We start from the raw sequence: 19376 nt of genomic DNA on the forward strand, positions 1-19376 counted from the left end.
GCATAAATCAATACAAAATTTTTTTCCATTAAAAAGAAGTGAAAAGTCACATCTACATAAATGGCCACGCCGCAGCATCATGCCCTCCCGGCCACCAGCTGATGCGGCCACTGTGTTCCACCAGAAGAGGGACTGATGTAAATGGTCAGAGAGTCCTGAGGGGAAAAAAAAGAATGACTTTTCCTTGCAAAAGGAACCAAGTAACTCTGTAAATGCAACAAGATGTGCAACCTGAATATACAGGTGAATATTTTAATAAGTCACCGTTAAGTTCTTCTTTAATGTCCCCAATTAAATTTTTAATCCATCCCGCCCTAGATTTTCTTATTAATAAAGCTTTGGAAATTGGCTTAAATACTCTAAAAGAAATTTCTAGTTATGAGGCTAAGGCTTTGTGCCTATACAGCTGTCACTCACTGAGAGTGAAACTTAAAAAGCAGTATAAAAACAAAGAAGTACCTTCCTGTGATATTTTTTCTCATTAATGAAAATCCATATGGCTTCCTATTGTTGTGTGACAATTCAATGAATAATATTATCTATGTATCTGGGCCGGGCAACTTAAATTTATTTTTTAATAAATTAAAAAATCTGAATCTTAACCTACCTGTCTGTTCAGAGACTGTTTTTATACTAAGTGGACTATGTAAAATAAAGAATAAACACACCTGTTGGTCTGTATTTTTAAAGTAGTTTTAACAGCATTATTGGATGAATTTGATTGCATGGATGCCCTGAGCAGGAAGACAGTGCACTTTTTAAAATGTACTTTTTCCAATAGTAATAAAATGTTGAGCCCAGAGAGAACGGGAGACAAACCTTGTCGCTGAAGTAATTTACAAGCTGAAAACAACGAGGGAGTAAAGCGACTGACTCAGGGCCAGAGCAGGAGAACGATGGAGGCAAGAAGTGCTCTAACCCCCTTGAACTTTTCCCATTAATTTCACTTTATTTCCCTCTGTGGACTTTTTGCATTTGAATGTAAAGTTTGTGGGGAGAAATGACCTTTACTGTCTTCATATTTTTATAATTAAATCAGCATAAGATGATAGTAAAGAACTATGAAGCCAACATGATCCCAAGCCTGGCTCAGGCTGATTTTCTTACAATTTGGGACTGGAGGGGCAATAGCTGTGAAGCTGATTAGAAAAGTTTATTCTTCGGGCCTGGGTATATGTTTGTGTAGGTGTGTGTGAGCAAAAGGTCTAAACTAGGGCGGAGACTGACAGGAGAAAGGTGAGAGACATTGAGAAGGGAGACGATGCAGAGCTGAGGAACGGCAGGCTGAAAGGGGTATTTGGGCGTCACCCTGCAAACCAAAAGCTCGCCGGTTCGATTCCCGGTCAGGGCATGTGCCTGGACTGAGGGCCAAGACCCCAGCTGGAGGTGTGTGGGAGGCAACTGATTTTCTCTCCCCTTCTTTCTCCTCTGTAAAAATAAATAAATAAAATCATTAAAAACAAAAGAACTAGGGAGAAAATGATGAGAGAAAAGTGAGAGACATTGTGAAGAGAGACTATGGAAAGCCAAGGAACAGCAGATGAAAGGGGTATTTTAGTGATATTAATATATAGAAATTGAGTAAGAGCCTTGTTTATTCTAAGCATTCATCTTACCAAATGTAGCAAATTCTTCGTAGAACACTCCAAAGAGCCTAATCATTTAGGCAAAAATCAATACAAAATTCTACCCAGTATCATGTACTGCCTGTACCATTTGTATTAACTGTGACCAGAAGAGTAGGGACTACCCAGCTTTTGGGAGAGAAGCAAGAGAAGAACCAGGTCCATAGAATACATTTTGAAGAACACAGGAGACATCACTGAAGTTCTTTCTCATTGTATCCTGAGTCTTGCTCATGTAATAGAAAACCATTATAACGTTAGAACTACTGATGTAGCAAAAACATCTCTTAATGAAAATGGGTACGATATCTCCAAAGTGCAGGGCAGGCTCCAGGGAGACACAAGAGGAGAGACTGAGGATGCTTCAGCCTCACAGACCTACCGTCTCCTCTGGCCCTGTGTGACTCTGGGTGCTCGTCACAATCCCCAGACTTGACCAGACCCCACAAGGCTCAAGGAGACAAAAGCAAAAACAAAAAATCATGTCAGAGCCATGCACCACAACTTTGATGCAAGGAAGTACAGTGAGATAAAATCAGCTGGAATTCTACTGGCTTTTCTGTTCTTGAAGAACCTTCCAAAGAGCAAAGCCAAGTGCATGGAGAACAAACACTTCTACGTCCTGCGCAGGGGCCTTCTCAGTTCTCGCCCATCAGATTCTCTCATTGCCGTGAACGAATGACTGATGTGTGTTTCTGCTGAACTCCTCGAATCTCTTAAGTTTCCCAAGTCTGTACCCAACGTTGTTACTACTAATCCGCAGAATTGTCATGAGATGAAACCCAGTATTATTTCTGGTTTAAAATACAGTAGCAGCAGCACCAGTGAAGGTGCCACCATTTGGCTCATGACCTTCTGTTTGCATGTATTGGTAAGAGGAAACTTGAGTCTCATCAGAATATCACTTTTGGTACTAGACATTGAGAGTCTCTCAGCTCTTTAGGATGTCACCTCTGTATTAAAAAAATACAATCTTGAGTGAGCAATGCCATTATCTATTTCAATGACTTGTACAGTATTTCAGTTTTATTAGGACATTCTAGGAAAACCCTATATTGGGCTTCTGATATATTGACTGCTTTTGACAAAATCCGGAACATGCCTCCTTTAGGTCTTTATGACTTTTTCTTTCTTCTGAACCATTTGCATCTAAAGTAAAAAGAAAGAATGCATAGATGCCAAGCTCATGAACACACTTTAGCTGGTCTGACTCTTCCCTTACGGCCAACATGACATCAGACATGTTTCCTTTCAGGTCAATGACCTGTGGCTGTGTGAGAGCGGTCTCAGTCTGAAATTTGCATGACCCTTCCTCGTGCAACACTGAGGAAGTGTTCCTATTGCAGGAGCAGATGGCTATGTCCCCAAGTATAACCCAGAACATAAGAAATAAGGCTGCTTGGTTCATTCACCCTCTCTAACCTACGGGTTCAAAGTCCTGGTATGTGGTCCTTGGTTGTTTTGTTAACCCTCTGCTCTATGGTCAGCAATGCACTACCTCAGAGAGACAAAGAATGACAAGCAGGGAATATGATTGCTACCAGTGGACTATGTGGTTGGTCGATGAGACATGCTGAGGCCAGTTTCATGAAATTTATTGAATGGTAATTCTTGAAATCAAGTTTATGCTTTAGTCCTGAAGAAACTGATTAGTATTTTTTAATAATAGTAGGGTTTAAAAGTTAATACCAAATATCTCACGTTATCTTCTAGGATAGGGCACAGCCAGGGACTCCAGTTAGAAAAACTGACAATGTGGATGCTGATGCTCAGCTGGCCCCAGACCACAGGAGGCACTCCCTCTAGTGGCTTCAGCGGGTCCTCTGCAGCCCTCAAGCCACATTTGAACAACAGCCTCCAACTTCCCCGCCCCATACCATGTCTCACACTTTGTAAACTTCCTCAAAACAGACTTTTCTTCTGAAGAGGCAACTGGGAGAAAGTATGGAGCTATACAATTTATGTATCAAGGGAGAATGCAGTGTTTGGGAAAAGGAGCCTCGAATACTTATCAGCCAACACTCTCCTTGACTGGGGGCCAAACCTTAAAATGCAGAAGAGCCAACCCTGACTCTATCTCAAGATACAGGTGCTGATAAAAACAGGCGCACTAGTATTCAACACACCACCCTGAAATACTCCATAAAAGCCGCCTTCACTCCAGACTCCAGACTTGTTCCCAGTGGCAAGGCTCATGAGCAAACAGGACTATCTAGAAACTGTAAGTCTGGATCTTTGAAGTGGCACATGTATTATGGGGGCCGGGGGTTGGGTGGGGGGGGAGAGGGGTGCGTGTTTGTTGTCTTACCCCTGAGGTCTCTCATATTACGGACTTCCCCTCTACTCACTTCGAGTCTGTGCTTCACATGGGAAAAATGACCCATCTGTGAGCAACCTGAACAGCAATCAGACAGTAAGTCCACTATACAGTTATGCAGAAGTCTAAAGTCTGCTCAAGTGTGAAGGGCCTTCTCTGCCCTCGTGAGCTTGACCAAACCTAGAAGCAGATGTCATCTGCGAATCAACGTGGAAACAAGTTTCTGACTTCAAACCATCCACTGTGTTGTGAGAATATTCAGCAGGATAAATGAGCTGAAGAGTATTTGATGTTAAAAATTGTCCTTCCTGTGAAAGAGATGACACAATCTAAAATCATTGTCACCAAGCCTCATCCTTTAGCCATCACTTGTACATCATACCTATAAGGAAAGGTGTTCTTCTAGCTGGCTGAAGCCACCATAAAAATGAGGTTGCTGTCATCACTCATTTAGCCACGTGCTCAGCATTCTTCCTTGCAGTCTCATAATTAGATTAATAAATTTGAGTAGGAAAATGCAAGTCATGATCAAAAGATCTGTAACACACCACCATTTAAAAAGAAAACATTAACCAACAGGTGCACCCCAAACTTCAGTATGACCTCGGAGCTTAAGACATCATTTGGGGGATCCCATCTGCTGAGATCCCGATTCAGTAAATTGGAGCGTGATCTGAGAATGTTTTTCTACAAGATCCCAGCTGCTCTCGGTTGCTGATCCTCAGAGCACGTCCTGGAGTAACACTGCTCTGAAACAACTGAGATATAGCTGAGCATAGGGACTTTACTGGGTGGCTAGGAAGCCAAGTTAAAACCACGTTGTCAGAAGAACGACGAGAAAGTTGGCTGCAAGGATGTCACTGCCTTCCTGTTGCCTAACACAGGCCTGGCTGCCAGCTGCCACAAAAGCCAAACTCACAAAGACAGGTGCTGGTGAAAAGGAAGGTCCATTTCAGATGCAGGCAACCTGGGAGATGGTGGACTCTTGCCTCAGAGCCCATCTCAATAACCTCAATGCAGGCAGAGGCTTTTCTAAGGATGGAGAGGGAAAGCAGAACAGAGATCAGGGGGAGGGGAATGCAAAGCACCACTTCTCCTGAGAAGGGCTACCATGGGAAACCGAGGGGCCTGAGTGCAAATCTGCCACTTCTTCCAGATAGGGTGACATGCTTTTCAAGTGGAACTTGCACTGCTCAGTGATGCCTGATAGCAGAAAAGTGGTTCCAGGAGAGAGTAAGGGAGGCATGTGTGCACGGTGAGGCTGTTAGAATGCTTCCACCGTTGAGTTTTGCCAGTGATGGGTGACTGCCTAACCTTGAGCAGATTTCTCAACCTTTTCTATATGAATCTTAATGGGGGGGCCCAGGCACTGTCTTGGATATAGATGTATTGAAATAGGTTACTGAACTATTATTTCTTAAAGAGTTGCTCCTCCCTTTAATAGCGATAGGAATGCGTGCCACGCCTGGAGCAAATGTAGTATTTTGCACTTGATTCAACCTCTGCAACTTGAGACTGCCCACTGAACTAATTCCCCACAAAGAAAACACTCAGCAGGAAATGGTGTCAGGTGTTAAGGGTCTTCTCTGATGTGAGATTTATAAACATTCCTTAAAATGTTACTACACCTGAGCCCACCACCCTAAGGACATGCAGATGTTTTTAAAGAATAGTTAACATTTTTAAGACTATATAAACACAGTATTTTAAAGCTTTTTTTCTTTTTTTTAAGATTTTATTTCAGAGAGGGGAAGGGAGGGAAAGAGAAACATCAATCAGCTGCCTCCTGCACAGTCTCAAACTGGGGACCTGGTCCACCACCCAGGGATGTGCCCAGACTGGGAATTGAACCAGCAACCCTTCAGTTCACCAACCCACTCAACCCACTGAGCCACACCAGCCAGGGAGCAGAATTCCATTTGAGAATATTTGAAGCCTACCAACAAATTGGTAGGCTAATTGGTAGAAGTGTTAAATTCTAAAATACTAACCAGTCTACTTTTTTGCTATGATGTATCTAGCACATTTAAGAAGATATTTCATCTCCTTTAAGGAAGACGAACATCTAGAGGCCCATATAAATTGCAACTACCCTAAATTAGGACTGTTTCGTTCAGACTTATTAACATAACTTTAACATGTTATAATCAGCATATGCAAGCACTGCTACAAAATGAGGCACACTGCCCTGACCAGGGTGGCTTAGTTGGTTGGGCACCACCCCAGAGTGAAAGGTCGCTGGTTTGACTCCCTGTCAGGGCGCAGGCTGGAATGCTGGTTCGGTCCTCCAGTCAGGGTGCATCCAAGGCAAAGATCGATGTCTCTCTCTCACGTGGATGTTTCTCTCCCTTTCTTCCTCCCTCTCCTAAGAATTAAAAAAAGTAAAAAATAAAAAAACTTTAAACATTAGGCACACTTTGTCTACTATATGTCAAATACCCTAAATTAAAACGTTTGCTATTGGAAAAATCTCCATTATCTTTCTTTTCAAGGTTTTATTGTTAATATTTACAATATCAAAGTTTAAAGTAATGATTATATCAATTTTACCTGGATCTCAATAGAATATAATCTTCCTAACAATATATAGAGCCTTTTTCATTATTTAAATATTCTGGATAACCAGATAGTGTAACCCTGCTCACCTATGTAAACACCCAGCCTCTTCCGGGTAGGCGTCAGGCACCATTCTTAGTTTAAAGCTTCTTCTTCCTCAATGGAAACTGAGAAAAACAGTAAGAAACTTACTTCCAATTTTTAGTCTATCTTCTCCAACATAATTCCTCTTTAAAACAGATGGTCTGAGCCATTTTTCCTTCAAGTAATAGTATAAAACATGGCTTTCCTTTATTCTAGGTAAACATGCAGTAGCTATAGCCTAATTGACTTGTTAAAACACCAGTATCATAAACTGGCTAAACTGAAATGCTAAATTTGAACAGTTTCCCTTTCTTTCTTTTCTATTTGAGTCTCCATGCTCACAGGAGTTTGGACACTGGATTCATTTTGCGTATCCACTCTCTACCTCCTCCCACCCCACCTCTCCTCACAGTTGCAGATTCTCTTCCTTTTGAAATCACTTATTTGTGTGACCCTGCAACATTTTCTTCAGACTTATTTTTTCCCCAATTATTTCTTTCAAATTGAGGTTACCACTTTTAATAGCTCCTTTCATGTAGAAAAGTAAGCTTCCTCAAATTTTGGATACATTAGATCCATAACTGTTATTTTAAGAATCCAGGGTAGCATAGAAATCAATTTGGGGAGTACACAAAATAAATCCAAATTACAACTTGCAATAAACACAGTTTTGCTTGAAATTGATAGCAAGCCCACATTTGGAAAAAGCAAGCATTATTAGTAGCAGTAGTAGTAGTATAGAAATCAGTATTATAAATAAAAATCCCTACTACATATGGGCAGATGAGCACCGCAACTGACATAACTTTTAAAGGAAGAAATCTAAGTAAAGGGAAAAGACAGTGTCCTAAGGAAATATGTGAATAAAAATCAATTGAGAAGAGAAAAATAAAGAAATGGAAAGAAAAGACCACTGAAGGATTATAAAAGTTATATTTATTCACGATGCTACAGTTATTGCATTCCCTTAGAAAAATGGAGAACTGTTTCTGTACCCAATTTGCACATATAAAACTTTATACAAATTATGTGTAGCACATAAAGGCCTCTGGCACAGCTACATCCTGACACTACAACCTGGGGAGTCCTGCTGCAGGGTCTCCAGTTTATCAGGTCTGTCCATAAAAAATTAAAAACTGGAATTACAGTCAGTCTTGCTGCTCACATGTAGAAATTATTTTAAAATATAATAAAATAAATTTTCCAACTCTTTAAAACTCAAAAAAGGTAAACTGGAAGGGATACATTTTGTTATCCGTGTTTCAATTTAATAGCATGACAAATTCACATCTGATTTTGATTGGAAAAAAAATCACCTTAGTTTTGACATTATCTAAGTTGTGGCTGCTTTAGAAGGTAATTTGTCAAAATTCTTAGGAAACAATTAAAAATAATAATATTCCTCTTATAAAATGGTATGATAACACCTTAAGGAACCAGATGATACTAAATGTCTTTGGCTATACAACTAAAAGGCCATTTTTTCAACAGAATAGGGCACATTTACCTCACAACCAACTACAGAAACAGAAAGCATAACAGAAATATGCATAGAATATAATGATAATTTTTCTTGCCTTTCCCCCCCACTCTACCCATATAGTAAGCGATGAGAGTGTAGTTTACATCATCTTTCCAGATGAAACTCAACAGCACTACAGAGATGACACCCAAATTTCGGCAAAGGCAAAGTGAATTAAAACAATTACACAACTAAGTGAAAACTGAAGGGACAAATATCATTTGCAATTTTTTTTATCTTGTTTGCTTTTCTTAAGCCTTACGAGTGTAGAAATTATAGCTTATAAACAAAAAGTCACAATTTTCACATATGGAACTAGAATAGAAAAATAAATCAAATGAAACATTTATTAATAAATGAAGCCTATTTTATTATTTCAAGTGTTAATGATAAAAAAAATTTCAGCACAGCTGTTGCATTTAAAAAAGTGAAACTACACACTATGTTTCTAGCTCAGTAAACAGATGAACCTGATGTCTTTGAATGACATAACAATTGAGCATTACAGTACATCTTATGAAGACCCGTAAATTAAAGAACTACTGGTTTAAAGTTAGTGATTATGAAACAAGTGTGTATTCATAGTTTCAGCTTCTTTTTTCTTCCTCGACCATCAGGTGCTCCATCCATTTTACGTTTCTGTGTCTGTAAACAAACAGAAGAATTGCCATTCATCACAAGACTAACATTAACACAAAATACACTAACAGACACAGCATAGCTCTTCACTGACAACTGCTTCATAGTAACAGGTATTAGATGCTCTTACCCAGAATAATCTTATCTACTCATATTATAAAACAAAAAAATATTTTAATGCTAATAATGGAATAAATTAACACAATTAGCAGCAGTAAACCAATATATCAAATATATAAAATTCCCTCTTGCCAAAAGAAAGCAGTGATAAAAAGTATTTTGTAAGGTTACATAAATATCAGACATTATCCAGAAACATTAATTTATTCATGATTTTATAAACAGACTATTACTAAAAATAACAAGATGGCTTTTTTACCTTAAAAGTTTTGCTTTTACATGGCTAAGGTCTCTCAAAGACAATAAATCAACTTAATTGTAAAGTTGTAAAGCCATTGCTTTCCTAGTATTTCTTTAAATATTCTAAAATTATAACAATTCTGAAAGTATAACCCCCCTGAGGCCAAGCGCACGCCCCTGGCGTCCATGAGGCGCATCCATCCCCCCAGACTCTCACAAACCACCGTGTAATGGACGACCGTCACGATGTGGTTTCCCCACAATTTACAAGGAAGAAAGAAAAGGAAGGGAGCGAGCCTAACAGCAATGACAGCCAAGTAATGGTCCAAATTCTTAAAAAGGAAAAAGAAAAAAAAAAAAAATCAAGTGCTCAAATATCTACACATGTGCAACTGCTCACCGAAGGCTTTGGTCCCCTCTTCTTTTTCTCGGCCTTTTCCTTTTCTTCCAGCTCCATGTTTTCTCTTTCGATCAAGGTGATTAAGGTGTTACACCTCCTCTGGAGCTCCTGCGTTGTAAACATAAATTTACATGGCAAATTTGATTACAGTTTTAAAATAGAGAGTGTTTTAATATGGTAATAATATACAATCACACACTCCCAATAGATAAAATTTTAAGCAAAAGAAACAGAATTTCATACACAATCCATGTTACGAGGATAAAAAAAATCTGTAAATATTTTGATTTCATTATTTAAAGCCATACTACTGTGTATGAAGGAAGGTTCATAAACCTTCCTTCACTTAAGAATTAAAACAGTGAAAATGAACATCTCATAATATATGCAACACTGCTTAGTGACGATGCCTGAGAACTGCCATTTATATCCAAACTTCCATAATGGCGTGCATATTGAGGGTCAAAGTCAACTAAAACTAACTTCAGTAAGAGGTGTACATAATCTTTACATTAAAAGCATTATCACTGGAATTATGGGAAACAATGTATCACATCACCCTTCCCAACTTTAAAAAAATAGCCATGTCCACAAAGAGTCCTACACCTCGTCTCTCTCCAGTAACCTATGCAGCCCCCAGGAAAGATTCTGTAGGACAGTGTATCACAGTAGGTACTTCAGAAGAACACAGAAGTCTATCTGAATCATCGCTGACTAGCAGCTCCCTTCCTTACTGAGCAAAGCTGTTGTATTTTTCTCTTATAGTGACACTACACAATTGCAGCAAAATCACTGAAAAATACTATTTTACAGAATACATCATACAAGGTTTAGAAATATCTGCAATTTCATTTCCCTTAACAGGTGCACCGAGGCACACATGCCAGAACATGTTAGGAAAGGATCACGTCTCCACTCTTTCCCCTCCGGGGCCACACGTAGTACAGCACCTCCCAACCTGGGGTTTCAGAAAACGGCAGCCCCGCTGGGTGTTTGCTGGAAAAAACCCTTATGCGGTCAAACATGCAAAGACTGCGTGCTATCCCACATCTTGAAGAGTGACAATTTTAAACACACTGAAGGAAATTGTATTACAAATGCAAAGATGGTCCAACTTTGTTTATCCCAGTATATGCCAAACTTGAGACTACAGAGCTTTTGGGCACAGTCCTCATCTTGCACAACATAGTAACGTTAAAAGCTAAAGGTGGTAAGAAACATAAGGAAAAGGCCGATTCATCAAAGACAAACTTGTCTGAATTCTACTTTAGGTCATTTTACAAACAGAACTTCCAACCAAAATAGCCAGATACTGGTAATAAAAATAGAACCTAGCATTCAATGGAACCACAATTTCCTCTTAAGAAGCTCCCTTATAGAATATTAAAGAACAAACTTACTCTGAAATGTGTGCTACATTACACAAAAAGATCCAAGCACTCACCATTGCAGTCCTGGACTTAAGAAACCAGTCAAATCTGAACTGAGGAGAGTTGCGAATACACTGTCGCAATTCGTCATAAACATTTTCTTTGTCGAATCCCAGCTTATGAAGCATACAGATCAGAAAACGATCCTCTTCTTCAGTATAGTTTTTTCCTTTGTTAGTACCATATGATATTCTCAGCTGATGGAAAGGTGCTTTGTACCGTCCAATCTATCAAAGTCAGATTTTATATTGTATAAAATATAAATCCTATATAATCTGTATTTCAACCTCAGCTTTAGTATAATTAGCTATAAATATTGTATCTCAAATCAGAAGAACTTTCTAGTCAGAACACCTCAACTGCATTATGTCACCTTGGTCCTGAAACAATTTTAGTCTTTACTGTTCTAAAGAGAAACAGACTCATACCTCCTTACGCTGTGCAGGGAAGAGCTCATTCTAATGTCTCTGACCCACACTCACCAACTGAAGTACTGAGGTAGATTCTTTTGAGAGAACACCTAGAACATTGTAATGTTTTTCTTCAAAGAAAATTTTAATTTAAAATCTTCTGTCCTTTCCTTTTTAAAAGTTTTTTAACTCTTACATTCACAGATAGGAGTTATTTTATTAACTACCATATATATTAATATGCAAAGTACCTTTGTATCAAGTGCTTTTTTGATACTAATTCTTCTTTGAATTCTTGCCTCTCCCCTTTCAATCTGAGCCATAATCTTTTCTATGTCCTGGAGCTCGTTGCATCTTTCCCAGAACACAGCTGTGAAAGAATAAAAGTTGGACAGATGAGATGGGTGGAGGAAGGGAGAGAGATATAACTAGTTAGCATAAATGCTCTTATTTTACTTGCTAAGAATTGTTTCCAGTTCTCCTACATACAATACTAAAAAGTAAAAATTTCTCAGTTTCTTTCACTGAAAAAAAAAAAAAAGAGAGAGATAAACTGGATGATTTCCATATCTTCCAACTCTTCAATTTCTGCTACTCTGAAATTCTAAAGCAGACTCAACACATCACAACTACACACGCTCACTTGACAATATTCATTTGACAATCCAACTGACTTAAGGAAACAGGTACATAGTATTCGACACTTGAGAAGTTATGGAGACAGACAAAATATAAATGCAAGTACATTATTTAGTAACCTATTCTTATTTTCTTGGCTATAGCTACCTACCAGGGTAAAAAAAATGTAAACAATGCCATTTTAAAAAAGGGCACACTTTCTAGCTCAGTTTTTAAGAAACAGAACAAAAGGCACTAAGCTGAGGCAAAATTTAGCTTATCAAAACACAGTGATTCACAGTAATAAAATCTGAACTTCCCAGCAGTTCTCCAAAAGCCCGAGAACTTTCCTATACCTAGTAAAATAATAAAAGAGTTACCTGAATATTCAATAACTTCTTCTGGAGTTTTTCCTTCTACTTCTCTTGCTATATTTTCAATATCATCACGACCCCACTTCTCATTAGCTTTGATAAACTGGTTAAAATCTCTCTTATTCCAATTGGTAAATCCCTTCACAGCAACAGAAACAATATTTAATCACAGCACAATGAAGTTACAAAAGATGCTATTACACTCTACCAATGCTTGTATTACAGAAAATAATTCTCAGTTGCACCCAGTTTATCTTTTTTAAATTAAATTCTTTTAAAGTGGTCATTTTTCCTGTACATGTGCATTTTTAGCATTGTATCAGATACAAAATTAAATCTGAGTGGAAGAGAGCAGGAAATGCTGTATGAAAGGTGACATTTTTTGCTGAGCTTTGACAGATTGGGAGTTGGCCAGGAAGAATGAAAATACTAGTTAAAGAACAGAGACATAAGGAAGTGGGAAAATGAAGCTTTCATGGTAGGTAAAGGTCAGATTATGAAAGGCCTTTATTGAACTCTAAAGGATATGAAGGGATGTATAACTGAAAACTGTGAGTCAGTAGCAACATGGAAGATTCACAGGAAAGCTGAGAACACCAGAAGAGAGGTAATCAAAGGGACACCCGCTTCACCAAGGCCGGTGCAAATCTCTAATCTTCTCAAGTACTTTAACAACTAGCAACAATCAAAACACACCCTTTACCCACACTTTATCGTCTCCAATCATTCCACTTTGAGAGCAAAACCTTGCTTCTCTGTATACCTCAACACAACCTAACACGGCACCATACAAAATAACAGTCACTAAATTTTGTGTTGATTGAAGGTTATACCTGTGTTAGAAGCTTCTCTTTTTCTTCTAACTCTTCATCATTAAGGGGTTCGGCTTCATCAATTTTAAGCTGCTCTTCTTTTTGTGCCTGTGCTGCATTTGGTAGGTCGGGATTTCGAGGTACCTAAAAAATGTATTTTTTTCAATGTTACCAATCACTAAATTTTAGAAAAAAATGTGATGAACTAAATTCTTCACCAACTACATGACATTTCACAAATTTTAATCCAACCATGAAAGAAAACATACCAATATTTTACATTTATTTATTAAGTTAAAAACAACCCAGATTAGTTATGAACAAAGTGTTACTTTATTACCTTGTACCCAATAGTTTTTCTGTAATATAGAATTTCTTTTTCCAGTAATTCAAATAAACGTGGAGGAAAGAACTGGAAATCCTGAACATTGGGTTGTTTGGGAGGTCGAGGAGCCTGAAGGAAAAAAATAGTATTGTCCATAAAGAAGAACTATTTTGCTTGAAATCTATCTCTAATCATCTTTATTTCATAAACAATGACAGCCAATTAATTTTCTAAGTGAACACCTATTTCAATAAAACTGAAATAACAAATTTTAAATGCAAAGAATCACAATTAATTTATAAAAATCTTTTAACAATTAAAAACTGACTGAAGTACACCATTAAAATATCCCACAACACTGCTGGGATTTAGAGTCCTGAAACACCAATTCAAAAGAACCTATGCACCCCTATGTTCTTAGCAGTGTTATTTACAATAACCAAGTTCTGTAAAGAGCCTAAGTGCCCAGCAGTAAATGAGTGGGTTAAAAAACCACAATACATTTTCACAATGGAATACCATGCAGCAGAAAGAACGAACGAACTCCTACCCTTCGAGACAGAGTGGATGGACCTGGACAGCATTATGCTAAGTGAAATAAGCCAGGCAATAAAATACAAATATTGTAGGATCCCACCTGTAAGTTGAACCCAATCAACAAAATAAGCAGACCAACAAAAAAAGAACAAGCGACATGGAAATAAAGGACAAACTGACAGTGACCAGGGGGAGGGGGATAACGGGAAAGGAGGGGAAGGGTCAAGGAACATGTACAAAAGGGCCATGGTCAAGGACAATGGGATGGGAATTGTCTTTGGGAGAGGGGATTGGACGGGGCTGGGGAGAGCAACGGGATGGAGTGGGGGGGAATGCGGACAACTGTAACTGAACAATTAAAAAAGAAAAACCCAGAAAATGTAATTCTCAATGTTTTTATTCTAAGAATACATGAAAAAAATAATTTACATTTCCAGTATCTTTCGAAATTTCCGTGCTGTCAACTCACCTTGGGTGCTTTAGGTTCACTGACACGAAGAGCTTCCCTGAAATAGGCATCAACAGCGTAGTTGGCTTTTCTCTCTCGTTTAGGTGGTTCGATCCACTCTGTGAATGCAATCTAGCATGTCGGAAACAATTCAAATCACCAGCTTTTATTACATACATTTGCATACCACACATGAATACTACTCTTATTGTGTATATCATTAAGACTACTGTTTGCAAATAGAAAGACAGTCATTAAATCCTGGCCCATAACTCTACAAGAATAGAGATTATGATACTTTGTTCCATGTTATAATTAACACACAGCAGTGTCTTAGTGAATGGCTATTCAGTAAGTAGTTCTTTGCCCAAATTAATAATTCTGTTGGGTGAAAATAAAAATTGCTACAGAATGAATGCTACAACCCAAATTAGGAGAAAAATGTAGATAGGTATGTATTTAGCCTAGAAAGTATTCAAGAGGATATACATGTCTAAATGTTAACAAGGAAAACACTAGGTAGAATTCTTTTTTTCCATCTACTCTGGAGATATTTCTAATTTCTCTATTATTGCTTATGAAATTTTTCTTTAATTACTACCAGCCAATTATACTATGAAAAACAAATTCTAATAAGGTGGTCACAATTTTTTGCCAATAATTTTAATTTTCAAATATCTCAAATTATTGTATTCACCCCCACAGAATTTATTTATCTATTATATATTTCACAATATTATACAAAATAGAACACAGTACTCTTCATTACAAAAGCCTTTAAACCATTTCAGAACTTAAGAACTGAAAATCTGGAATTAAATTTAACATAAAATAAAAATAATTTATATGTAAATAACAGAAATGACAGCTGTTTGAGACAAAGTTATAACTAACATTTAAAATTCCAAGTTTCAGGTAAAAGAAAGTCTTCAAGTAATTCTAAATTACCTTCTGTTTTTCTCTATAATCTTCTCCTTCGAAGTTATAAACACTCGACTCGGTATCCATTGTAAAGTTTCTAAGTGAGCTCTCACCCATCTTGGAGAGCTTTTCATTCATCTCTGCGGTCTAGGGAACAGAACAAACTCCTTGTTAGATTAAGAATTAAAAAGGCCCGAGGACTACAGTCCACGTGGATTAGGCTTCACAGCACACAAGAGCTTCTTTTTATGGACAGAATATTATCTATAATTCACACAACAAATATTTCCTCAGTTTTGGTTTAAAATATGTTATATATTAAAAAATCACCATTTAACCTGTACCTCACCTTCTTTGCACCCCTTTCCAAGATACCATCAATATCCTCATCAGTAATCTCACTTTCCTTTGAAGCAAATACATGTGTTGCTCCGTGTCGAATCATTTGAAGCATTTCATCTTTCCCAATTTTGTTCAGATTCTGATCCACGAGTCTTCCTAAAAAAAGATTATGTTGTATAACATTAACTGAACAAACTTTACTTTACTGGAAACCTAGAATTCTAAATGGCAGGTGTAATACTGTCATTTTGCCTCACACATCAATCATTCTGGTTTATTCACATATTATATATGAAAATTGAAATTAGCAAGATCTTTTTAAAAAAGTATCAACAGATGACAGCATGATAAACACAAGAAGTTTCTGAGAGTAGAAAAATGTTAATACTTAACTCCCAAATCTATATAGAATGGTGAAGTACAAAAAAACCTTCGTATTGCCAAATTTTATGTAAGGACCAAAAACATATAACAATTTCTGAAAACTTCTTAATCTTAAGAACCAAAACTACTGAAAGCTTATTTCGAATACCGAAAAAACTCAGTATCAGAAAAGTAAGGTGTTAAACTGGCAAGAAGAACAGTGTTTCTGCTGGGAGCTCAATAAATAGTGGCAGACTAGGAAAAAAATATAATCTGTTTCTGAGTTTCATTTTTATTTCTTCATTATCATTAAGAGTAATCAATGGAGTGCTTAGTATGTGTAAATAATAATCACCACAGCTCTACTTAATATGTATCACACTGAATGCTATGTACATCGTCCCCTTTAATCCTTAAATGTACTAAATAGCAGTTACCTTTATTCCCATTTAATAGATTAAAAAACAGGCGCTGACAGTGTAAAGAACTGCTAATTGGCAGAGTCAGTATTCAAATGTAAACCTTCCTAAACCCAAACCCACCCTCTGACCAAAAGCAAAGCTTACTATCTCTGGAATACAAATATTGCTGCCTACTAGCTTGATTCAATAAATGCTTAAAAATGAGAATTCCCTAGAAAATCCAGGCAAAAATCATGCATCAATCCAACCTGGTAAATTTTTTAAGGTCCAAAGGCTCACCTTGTTGAATGACTATTGAATCCAGCCTGAGTTTCATCTCAGCACGTTCCACTATTCTTTCTTCTACAGTGTTATCAGTTATAAAGCGGAACACTCTGACTGTCTTGGTTTGTCCAATTCTGTGTGCTCGGTCCTAGGCAGATTACCATGTATTGTGAATAAGTTAAAAATTCATGGAGTTACATTTGTGTACACGGAGAAATAAATTTAATATACTCTCAAGTACAAAGCTTTTAAAAATTATGTAACAAAAAAACTATACTAAAAACAGACTGACAATATGTTACTATTTCTAAAATTCTCAGTTTCTTAGTTTCAATCAAATTATTTGGTTATCTCACAAGGAAAACTTTTAGAAAGTATGGAACACACCACTGCTGCTGAATCTGTTAGAAACTACCAAATTAATTTTACTTGATTATGCCAAGATAAAATACACATAACATCTCCAGGCAAGCATCTGTATACTGATTTAGATAGACAATCACCTGCAAAATACCATCACCAAACTATCAGTCAGAGCAAAATAACATTCTACTGGGTTCAATCACTAGCATTTGTAGACTGGGTTATTAGCCTGCTCTATAAAAAACCTGTAAGCACAAAATAAATGTATTTGTTATCTCTTACCATAGCCTGGAGATCCACTTGGGGATTCCAATCTGAATCATACAAAATTACTACATCAGCAGTAGCAAGATTGATGCCAAGACCACCAGCACGTGTGCTTAACATGAAAACAAATTTTGTGCTGTTTGGTTCATTAAAAGCATTGATGGACTCCTACAGACATAAAGTAAAACAAATGTCAGACAATAGTTTTATCTAGAATGTTTTTAACATCCCCTCCCTGGATTTTACTCACTTGTCTCTCGTCATGGGGTGTTTGCCCATCTAATCTGCAGTACTCATAATTTCTCCACATGCAATAATCTTCCAAAATGTCCAATACCCTTGTCATCTGACTGAAGATTAGTACTCGTGAACCTGTTGGCGAATATTATCAGAACGTTACATTATCGGAAGCTTTAAAAGTAAAAAAAAAAAAAAAAAAAAAAAAAAAAAAATCTTTAAAATTTTAAAACTAACCAGAACTAACACTAACCAATTACCCCTTAATTCTACCTTGCTTACAAGGAAACTATCCTCGTACATGTCTTATTATCCAAGTCAGTCATTCCTCACATTTTCCCCATTATGACATAAATTTAAAAAGGTAATATTTAAACAGCACACTAAGTAAAACAGAAAACAGGTTTGAAATAGAAATAGTACTTGTGTCTGGCCTAGAAGGTCCTGCCATCCCAAGCTATCTTTTTATCACACATACACTTAAAAATAACCTTCTACTACCACACATCTCTTCCCTGTGCATGGCCCTGCCTATCCCCAAACACACCCAGTGCCCGCGCTCTTCAACTAGTTCTGAAGACCCACCCCGACTGAAGGACCGTAAGTGCGCGCCTCACATCTCCACTGACAGTCCTTCCCTTATCTGCTGTAATTCAGATTATTCAACTGCCTCCAATTTCTCCAGCCAGTGGCACAATGCCCTCCATAGAATGTATGAAGACAAAAGGACCATTTTGAAAAATAACAATTATGAAATTGCCTGTGCTGAGAATTTGCTGGTGTCCCACCTTCCACAACCCCAAACGCACAAAAGGATGTGCGACAGCCTCCATTTTCCTTGCAGTATAGCTGTCATTAATATCTGAGTATTGCCACTCTCCCCACCAATTCTTTTACTTAGCTTTCAAACGAAACATTTTAGAAAATACATTTCTACACAAAGGTATAAGAGGGAAAAACAAAACCAATTCACTAACAACTTTTACTGTATTTTTCACAGTCATTATCTTACAGGAGAGTCATCTAGTGGCATAACTGTATCGAAATACACAGAGAAACACAAATGGAGAAATCTGAAATCTGAGGGGACAAGCAGGTACAATACAGATAAAAAACAAGTTTTACTGTGAGTTTATAATGGTTGGAGCTGGCTTCATACTAAGTGTGCTCTACATTCATGTAATTTAAATACACCCATACATGCCCTGTACACATATATTCACTTTTGTATAAAAAGCCAGCATGCTGTAAACAAAATTACTTTGGGTCCATGCACATAATATTTAATTAAATAATTGAAAAACAATACCACAAACACAACACCACTATCTACCAAAGATCTGGGAACTGTGCATAGGTAGGAAGAGCATTCTTGGCATTTTATAACAAAAAGTTGGTATTTCTGGGAAAGCATATACAAGGTCTGTCCAGGAAAAGTCCAGCCATTGTTAATATAACAAGAACGGTTTGCGTGACATCGATGTAACCTGGCAGCCAAAGAGAGTGGACTCAAATGCGTGTGTGTGAACAAGGATGACTTCCCTGTACTATTCAGTGGGGATGGTAGATGCCACTGAGTGATCATGTGCACTGTGTGGCCATCCCATTCAAAATGACTGAGCAAGGGGAGGAACGAATCTATATCAAATTTTGTGTTATGCTTGAGCATTCCTCCACAGAAACTATTCAGAAGGCTGCAGCTATGGGCAACTGGTGATTGGCAGCTTCATCATGACAACA

At 37.5% G+C, this 19376-nt stretch overlaps 1 protein-coding gene across 1 annotated transcript in view; it reads right to left on the reverse strand.

Annotated features, from left to right (window-relative positions):
- Positions 1 to 8449: 8449 nt before the first annotated feature.
- The window catches only part of SMARCA5 (SWI/SNF related, matrix associated, actin dependent regulator of chromatin, subfamily a, member 5), a 32779-nt gene continuing 21852 nt past the window's right edge, over positions 8450 to 19376 (reverse strand). Inside the window, exons 12-24 of the mRNA XM_054562834.1 lie at positions 17650 to 17771; positions 17415 to 17567; positions 16785 to 16917; positions 15728 to 15876; positions 15406 to 15525; positions 14479 to 14589; positions 13488 to 13601; positions 13169 to 13291; positions 12342 to 12474; positions 11595 to 11713; positions 10948 to 11160; positions 9504 to 9611; positions 8450 to 8749 (exon numbers count right to left, since the gene is read on the reverse strand). Of these exons, the coding sequence (XP_054418809.1) occupies positions 8684 to 8749; positions 9504 to 9611; positions 10948 to 11160; positions 11595 to 11713; positions 12342 to 12474; positions 13169 to 13291; positions 13488 to 13601; positions 14479 to 14589; positions 15406 to 15525; positions 15728 to 15876; positions 16785 to 16917; positions 17415 to 17567; positions 17650 to 17771 (1664 nt within the window). The 3' untranslated portion in view covers positions 8450 to 8683. The remainder of the gene's footprint in view (positions 8750 to 9503; positions 9612 to 10947; positions 11161 to 11594; positions 11714 to 12341; positions 12475 to 13168; positions 13292 to 13487; positions 13602 to 14478; positions 14590 to 15405; positions 15526 to 15727; positions 15877 to 16784; positions 16918 to 17414; positions 17568 to 17649; positions 17772 to 19376) is intronic.

This window comes from Pteronotus mesoamericanus, unplaced genomic scaffold (assembly GCF_021234165.1).
Source record: "Pteronotus mesoamericanus isolate MK-2021 breed Mesoamerican mustached bat unplaced genomic scaffold, CSHL_Meso_final contig_163, whole genome shotgun sequence".
Taxonomy (NCBI): domain Eukaryota; kingdom Metazoa; phylum Chordata; class Mammalia; order Chiroptera; family Mormoopidae; genus Pteronotus; species Pteronotus mesoamericanus.